General features: G+C 34.6%; 2 protein-coding genes across 2 annotated transcripts; one reads left to right on the forward strand and one right to left on the reverse strand.

The window, feature by feature from the left end:
• Positions 1-241: 241 nt before the first annotated feature.
• Positions 242-1,824, reverse strand: LOC109169597. Its single transcript, XM_019318481.1, has one exon. It carries the CDS (start codon positions 1,632-1,634, stop codon positions 504-506), a length of 1,131 nt encoding a protein of 376 aa, XP_019174026.1. The 5' UTR covers positions 1,635-1,824; the 3' UTR covers positions 242-503.
• Positions 1,825-5,762: 3,938 nt separating this feature from the next.
• Positions 5,763-6,763, forward strand: LOC109169375. Its single transcript, XM_019318258.1, has 2 exons — positions 5,763-5,973; positions 6,075-6,763. Exons 1-2 carry the CDS (start codon positions 5,763-5,765, stop codon positions 6,761-6,763), a joined length of 900 nt encoding a protein of 299 aa, XP_019173803.1.
• The last annotated feature ends 1,964 nt before the right edge of the window (positions 6,764-8,727 follow it).

Below are 8,727 nucleotides of genomic sequence, written 5' to 3' on the forward strand. Positions count from 1 at the left end.
TTAATTTACAAGAAAATCCGTACAAACAACAATTGCTACATCAAAGACAACAATTGCTACATCAAAGAAGCTCAATAGTTAAAGGTTCAAACGGAAAAACTAATAAGCCACAAAGATCATTATTCTTCTGAATAGTTATAGTAGAATGCGGTGAGACATTCCCATTTAAACAGAACACGAACTCTACAAACAATAATTTTATGCTAGAAATTTTAATTTTTGTATTCTATATATACTCATATTTTGAGCAAAATCAAGGAAAAACATTACATAATTTACAATTACATCGTACCCCTGCAGTAACTTAAGCAAAATTTACCACTCACAAATGGAAGAAAGTAAAACAATGAGATGTTACTTAATATATATATATTATATATATATGGTTTTATTATTTTGAATATTTTCATTGTATTACTCTTACATGAAGATTGAAGAATGAGTTAGTAACAAGGAAAAAATATTTGATTTTTGGTAAAAAAAAAAAAAAAAAAAAAAAATGTTTAACTTTTCCAAGCATAGACCAGCAATGAGAATCCCGGAGGGCCCTTGAGGTCATTCTCTTCTGTGCTGGCCCACTCCATGACCGAACTACAGCTGGACGACGCCGACGACAGCGAAGACGACGACGAGCTTCTCGCCGTCCGGAGCAAACCCTTCTTCATCATCTTCGTCTCGAACCCGAATCCGCAGCTGTTGACCGCTTTCCGGGCGGTTAGGTGGTTCAAGTAGTCACAGTCTTCGTCTCTGAAGCTGCTGTGCTTCTCGAATTTGAACATGAAGAGGGCGTAGCCATCTTCGTCGTCCTCGAACAGCCAGTTGTGGACGTCCCAGGAGACGTGGATGGGGATTCCGTCGATCTCGATTCGCTCGTTGCCGCGGAATTTCCACTTCAAATGCTTCACTTGGAGGACCCTTTTGTTGTCCACGTAGAAATACAGCCTCGGGTCGTCGCCGGCGAGGCGGCAATCGATGGATATGTTTCGCTCCCGCCCGCCGACGGTGGCTCTGGTGATGTACAGTTTGCCGCCGTAGACGTGTTCCCTCCTTAGCACCATGGCTTGGCCGGCGCCGGCGCCAGTGGCCGGAAATTTCGCTCTGGTTTTGGAATACGCTTCTTTTTGGGAGTCCCCGACGAGGAGGACCATTTCGCCGTCGATGACAATGGCGATGTAGAATCCGGATCTGGGTTCGGGTCCGGATCCAAACTTTGCCCTGGAAAGATCCCAGAAGATATGGGCAGTCTTGATTTTTCCGCCGCCGCCGCCGATTTGGAGCCTTTTGGATCCCTGCCTTTTCCAGAAGATGAAGGGCTTGATGTGGAGATGAAACGATGGAGTAGCGGAGAGAGAAGCAAACGACGCCGTACTGACCGCGTCTTCGTCTTCCTCCGCCGGCGAATCGTCGAGCGCGAAATGGAGGTGAAAAGACCGACCAAGGATGCTGCGGGACCAAGTAAGGGCAAATAGACCCAACTGGGTGTGGTAAAGAGAGGTAGCGAGCGTGGGAGCAGCGGGAAGCGGCGGCGCCACCTTGGAAGACCGATTTCCGCCGGCTAATGCGGCGGAGGAGCCATTGGGGCGAAAACAAGAAGGAGAAGGGAAAGGAGAAGAGTGGTGTTGCTTTGCTAACATCTTCAAATCAGAATGAGAGATGTGATGTGATGTGAGGAGAAGGAGAGTTTATATGGGTCGGTGAAGGAAGAAGAGTCCTTCCTTGGGAGCTCTGTACCTGCGAAAGGCCAAAGGAAGAAGAAGAAGACCCAGTCTCAGGGCAAGCCTCTCCACTCTCCAACCAGTTTTATAATTACAAATCGGAAACCCAATTATATATAATCTATACTATAATACATTTCCTAGTAAAATATATTATTTTCTACTTTCTTATTTCTAATAGAATATGTTGTTTCCTATTTCCAATTCTCCATTAATTTTTGTTAAATTTACTAAATTTTAAATTTCCTATTCCTAATAAAATATGTTGTTTCCTATTTTCAATTCTCTATTAATTCTCTGTTAAATTTACTAAATTTTAAATTCTCATTAAAACTCAATTGTCTGGCTAAATATTAAGATTTAAATAAAAAATCCTTAAAAACATACATGCTTAATTCTCCGGCATGTATCTTCCTACAATCACATGAAAGAAACCTAATTCCATGCAACACTAATAAACCTAGTTAAAATCAAACTCAATCTCACCTATAAATATAGCACAAAGCCCGACTCTCTATCACCAAAACTGAAATAGAAGATTGAGGAAGAGCAATTTGGAGCTTGACTTTTCAATTAGGTAAATTTATATTCTCACGTTTTCCTTTATCAGACAAGCCTTTATCTGCAGGGTAAGAAAAAGACTTGCAAATAACAATACAACTGCAACGAATAAGAAAAATTGCCCGGTTCGTTAGAGTGGTATTTTCATCGTTCATTGAAAATCTGTCATTCCTAAAGATTAATGCTCCATTCAGGAACCATACTGGATTGTTGACGGAGATTGTCTATTGCTTCATTATTCTCATGTATTTGCATAAATTGATAGAGAAAAGGCAAAAATGACTGTTCACAACAGATGATTCAATGATTAAATTCTTACTGCATTGAGTGTATGATTTCATGTCCACCACGTGGTTAAATGCGCACTACGCACTACCCACAACAAACATATACATACCTATTTATATTGCAATGTTAATTGATGAACTTGGTAATACTATTGCAGTGTTAACCGTTTTAAAATTTTTATTGCATATATTATTCTATTTTTTTAGAATATTGTTAATTTTTTTGTCTATATCATATGTCTGTGCATCGCATATATTTTCCCTGTGTGATGAATTAAACACAGACCGTTCAATTTTTTTATAATTACAATTAATTATTTGATTATATATATATATATATATATATATATATATATATATATATATATATATATATAGTTATAATAATATGAGAACAAAATAAATTACCATTCTCATTATTCCATGTAATTTATATGGTAATTTTATGTTATTCTCTATATATATTTTTTATTCATAAGGTGTAATAGTATAATTGCACAATATTAGTATATTTACCTAATAATTATTATGGTAATTAAGTTAATAATTACCTTAATAATAGTATAATTACAATTAAACATGGATCATTGAATTTTTTATAATTATTACAATTAATTTTATGATAATCTATATTTTTTTTTTTATGTTTAAGGTGTAATACTATGAGAAGTAAATAAATTATCATTTCTATTTTTTCGTGAAATTACAATGGTAATTTTATAGTTGTTCTGAATGTTGCTTCCAGTGAAATAGCATCTTTGCTCCTGCCGGGAGGCAGGACAACGCATTCCAGATTTGTTGTATCACTCTCTTTGAATGAAGATTCAACGTGCAATATATCGCAAGGCATTGACCTTGCTGAGCTTATAATAATGAGCAAATTGATAATATGGGATGAAGCACTAATGACACACAAACACTGTTTTGAGGCTTTGGACAAAACCATGATGGATCTATTGAGGTTCGTCATACTGGGTAGTGCTGAAAAGAATTTTGGTGGAAAGACAATAGTTTTGGGCGGCAATTTTAGACATATCCTACATGTTATTCCGAAAGCAACAAGACTAGTAGCTGTCGGAGCAACTATTTATTCTTCATACCTGTGGACAAATTGAGAGGTATTAACGTTCATAAAGAACTTGAGACTACGGACCTTAGCTTCAGAGGAAGATAGACAGACGGTTGATTGGTTTTCAAAATGGATTGCAGACATCGGAGATGGGATTACAGGGGTTGTAAACGGCGGTTCATTTGATATCGATATTCCGGCACGGTTTTTGTTGAAGTGTGGACACGATCGCATAGCAACTATAGTGGAAAGCACCTTCCCAAGCTCGAGATATGACATGCTTGATGAGTCATAGCTAGAAGACCGAGTGATCCTCTCGCTGACTTTAGATATCGTTGATCAAATTAATTAGTACATGTGCGACATGAGTACTGCAGAAGGACAAACATATTTAAGTTGTGACTCTTTGTGTAAGGCAGAATCAGAAAATGCAAATCTATCAGAAGTACACACTCCTGAATTCTTAAATAGTTCGAGATTTTTCGGGTCTTCCTAATCATTCATTGACATTAAAGGTCGGTATTGCGGAACATAGTCCACTCTCTTGGTATTTGTAATGGGACGCGGCTCATCATCACAAGATTGGCAGATCACATTGTCAAAGCAAGAATAGGTAATGGGACACATGAAGGAACCAAAGTTCTTATCCCCCAATTATCTCTCACTCCTTCTGATACGAGATTGCCCTTCAAGTTCCAGTGTAAACAATTCCCGTTGATGCTTGCATATATATGTCATGACTATCAACAAAAGACAATGTCAAACACAAACTCACGTTGGGTTATTGCTAAAAAAACCAGTCTTTAATCACGAACAATTGTACGTGACTTTCTCCCAGTCACCCATCCTGATGGCCTGAAGGTGTTAGCTGTAGATGAGGATGGAAAAGATTTTGTTGCGACTACCAATTTTGTCTACAAAGAGGTTTTCAATAATGTGTAAATACAATCGTTGATATTATGTTTTTCTTTTTCAAAATGACAAAATTGCTATATATCTAGACAAAAATATATCCTCTATGCAAATGAATTAGGATAACAATTGATTACTATAACTAAGTTACTAGAGAATGATCACATTTGTCTAATTTATAAAAATCTTAAACAATGATATATAAAATCTTTAAAGTAATTACAACAAGCATGCGCACATCTAAACATTAGCTATTAATTTGAGCATTTATTTGCTCGAATTCAAACAATGATAGCATCAACAAACATAAACGATCCAGACCATAGCTTCAATTGCACTATATAATATTTGATGTTATAATTTGAATAATTGTATGACCCAAATATTTTCAATATACTATAACAAATCCATTCCGTGCATCGCACGGGTGAAAATACTAGTTTATTTTAGTAATAATATAATTACATAAAGCATAATACATATCAATTTTTTTAAGATAATTGTAGACAAACGAGTCATATATTATTCAATTAATTGAGTGATACTGTTACACTAATTTTATAATCAAATAAATGTACATTTTCAAATACTCCGTATTAAAGTTGTTTATAATTTCATCTTTAATTTTATTATCTAAATATATAATAACAATTTTACTCGTGCATCGCATGGGTAATTGGGCAATTATTTGCTTGAATTTAAGCAAGGATAACATCAACAAACATAATCGATCCAACTTATTTCATCAATTTACAATATAATATTTGTTATTACAATTTATATAATTGTATATCGTTTCAAATATTCTTAAATATTATAACAAATCAATTTCGTGCAACGCAAGGGTAAAAATACTAGAATTTTAAGAATATTTGAATCGATATACAAGTATATAAATTATAACAACAAATATTATATTTTGCAATCTATTTAATATTAAAAAATATAACAATATTAAAATTTCTATTCCTATTTTTTCGTCACTACTCAATATTGAATCAACGATATTTAGTTACTCCAATCTATTTATTCGACTTTGTTATTTACTTTTCATTATTTATAAATAAACTAATTTATTTTTTTTTGTTTCTTTTTTTTTTTTTCCTTTTAAAAGTTGATGTTATCGGATTCAAATAAAAAAAAAATAAAACGTTTGCTTTGGTGGAGTTAGAGAAGTTGCTATCTTTGTGGGGGAAGAGCCTGAAGGACTGTTCAGAAATGCCAATTTTAGACGAAACTAACATAGGTTTGAGTGAAAACATGTTGATAGCTGAAGAGTTGGCGTATGACAAGGAATCGTTGAAGACAAAACATGAAACATTGGTAACACTATTGACCAACGAGCAACAAAATGTTTATGACTCTGTGATGAATGATATTGATTCCAACGGAGGTGGATTGTTCTTTGTGTATGGTTACAGAAGAACAGGCAAGACGTTCGTGTGGAGAGCGTTATCGTCAAAGATAAGGAGCCACGATGATATTGTTCTGAATGTTGCTTCCAGTGGAATAACATCTTTGCTCTTGCAGGGAGGCAAGACGGCGCATTCCAGATTTGCTATACCACTCTCCTTAAACGTAGATTCCATCCCACATGCAATATATCGCAAGACAGTGACCTTGTTGAGCTTATAAAAAGGAGCAAATTGATAATATGGGATGAATCACTGATAACGCAAAAATACTATTTTGAGGCTTTGGACAAAGCCATGAGGGATCTATTGAGGTTCGTCATACCGGGTAGTGCTGAAAAGACTTTTGATGGAAAGACAATAGTTTTGGGCGGCGATTTTAAACAGATCCTACCTGTTATTCCGAAAGCAACAAGACCAGTAGTTGTTGGAGCAAATATTAATTCTTCATACTTGTGGAGAAATTGCAAGGTATTAAGGCTCACCAAGAACTTGAGACTACGGACCTTAGCTTCAAAGGAAGATAGACAGACAGTTGATTGGTTTTCAAAATGGATTGTAGACATTGGAGATGGGATTGCAAGGGTTGTAAACAACGGTTCATCTGAGATCGATATTCCGGCACAGTTTTTGTTGAAGTGCGGACACAATTCCATAGCACCTATAGTGGAAAGCACATTCCCAAGCTCGAGATATGACATGCTTGATGAGTCGCAGTTAGAAGGTCGAGCGATCCTCTCGCCGACTTTAGATGTCGTTGATCAAATTAATCAGCACATGTGCGACATGAATACTGCAGAAGGATGAATATATTTAAGTTGTAACTCTTTGTGAAAATCTATCAAAAGTACACACTCCTGAATTTTTAAATAGTTTGAGATTGTCGAGTCTTCATAATTATTCATTGACATTAAATGTCGGTGCACCTGTTATGTTATTGCGAAACATAGACCATTTTCTTGCTTTTTGTAACGGGACGCGACTCATCATTAAAAGATTGGTAGATCACATTGTCGAAGCAAGAATAGTTAATAGGACACATGAAGGAACCAAAGTTCTTATCCCCCGAATGTCTCTCACTCCTTTTGATATGAGATTGCCCTTCAAGTTCCAGCGTAAACAATTCCCGTTGATACTTGCATATGCCATGACTATTAACAAAAGGCAAGGTCAAACACTAACTCACGTTGGATTATTGCTAAAAAAACCGGTCTTTAATCACGGACAATTGTACGTGGCTTTCTCCCGAGTCACCCATCCTGATGACCTGAAGGTGTTAGTTCTAGACAAGGATGGACAAGATTGTGTTGCGACTACCAATGTCGTCTACAAAGAGGTTTTCAATAATGTGTAAATACAATTGATGATATTATGTTTTCTTTTCTTTTCTTTTTTTCAAAATGACAAAATTGCTATATATCTAGACAAAAATATATCCTTTATACAAATGAATTAGGATATCAATTGATTACTATAACTAAGTTTCTAGAGAACGAACACATTTGCCCAATTTATAAAAATCCTAAACAATGATATATAAAAATCTCTAAAGTTACAGCACCGCATACGTACATATGCACATTAATTATTAATTTGAACAATTACTTGCTCGAATTCATGCAATGATAACATCAACAAACATAAATGATCCAAACTATATCTTCAATTACACTATATAATATCAGAGTATTTGATGTTATAATTTAAATAATTGTATATTGATCCAAATATTCTTAATATATTATAACAAATCAATTCCGTGCATCGCACGTGTGAAAATACTAGTTAGTAGTAAAAACTAATATTTTATCTATTCCTATTAGAACAAATAGTAATTTTGGTCCAACGAGTATTAGCAAAATGACAATTTTGATCCACATGTTTAATTCTTACCAATTTTCATCCACGACTATTGTTTTAGTGCCAAAATTCTTCACGTTGGTCACTAATTCGTCTAAGACATGCCGAAATCTAAAATAATTAAGGGTAATTTCATCTTTTTCAACTTAAGATCCCAATTTGAGCATGAATAATGAGATTTAAGACCTAAGATCGATCTCAATTCGCAGTTCTTCCCCTTATCCTACCTTAATTTGAGGATAAGAACTGTGTGATAAGGTTCGGACTATATATTGTCTCATGTGTTGGTGATAATAATATTAAGGGAAACTCACAATCACTAACATTGTGATCCTAGTTGGCAAAAGACCACAAGTAGGTAAACATGCCTAAGTTACTGATAATTGACCGACTCAAACCAAGAAGATCATCCTAATAGGCCACTCCCATTGGGAGTCGAACTTGGAACCTTATTGTTACTAGGCCAACAATCTAACTAACTAGGCTAGGGTTGCCCCCATATTGATGTATTTTTTTGAAGAGATAAATTACAAATAAACCACTGAACTATTTGAAAAACAGTAATTAAGCCATCGAACTCAAATAACACCTAAATAAGCCACTGAACCCGGAAAAAAAAAAGAGCAATTAACATTTTTAACAGGTTAACTCCAAGTTTTTACTGACTGGATTGTCAAATGCTTATTTTATTTATGTTTTTTTTTTAATTATAATCTACCTACATAGCAATATATTTTAAATTAATTATAATAAAAATAGTTTTGTCTTGTCGAGATTTGATTTATTTATTTATTATTATTTTTTTCACTAGATCTTATGTTTAAATAATAATAAATGAATAAATAAATTAGATCTAGACAAGACAAAACTATTTTGATTATAATTACATTAAAATATATTACTATGTAGGT

Source organism: Ipomoea nil, unplaced genomic scaffold (assembly GCF_001879475.1).
Source record: "Ipomoea nil cultivar Tokyo-kokei standard unplaced genomic scaffold, Asagao_1.1 scaffold3314, whole genome shotgun sequence".
Taxonomy (NCBI): domain Eukaryota; kingdom Viridiplantae; phylum Streptophyta; class Magnoliopsida; order Solanales; family Convolvulaceae; genus Ipomoea; species Ipomoea nil.

Bases quoted from the DNA above. Each gene is read 5' to 3' on its own strand.
- LOC109169597 (XM_019318481.1), bottom strand. From the start codon at position 1,634: ATGTTAGCAAAGCAACACCACTCTTCTCCTTTCCCTTCTCCTTCTTGT.
- LOC109169375 (XM_019318258.1), top strand. From the start codon at position 5,763: ATGCCAATTTTAGACGAAACTAACATAGGTTTGAGTGAAAACATGTTG. The intron at 5,974-6,074 runs GCAAGACGTTCG...TTGCTCTTGCAG, and splicing joins GTATGGTTACAGAAGAACAG to GGAGGCAAGACGGCGCATTC.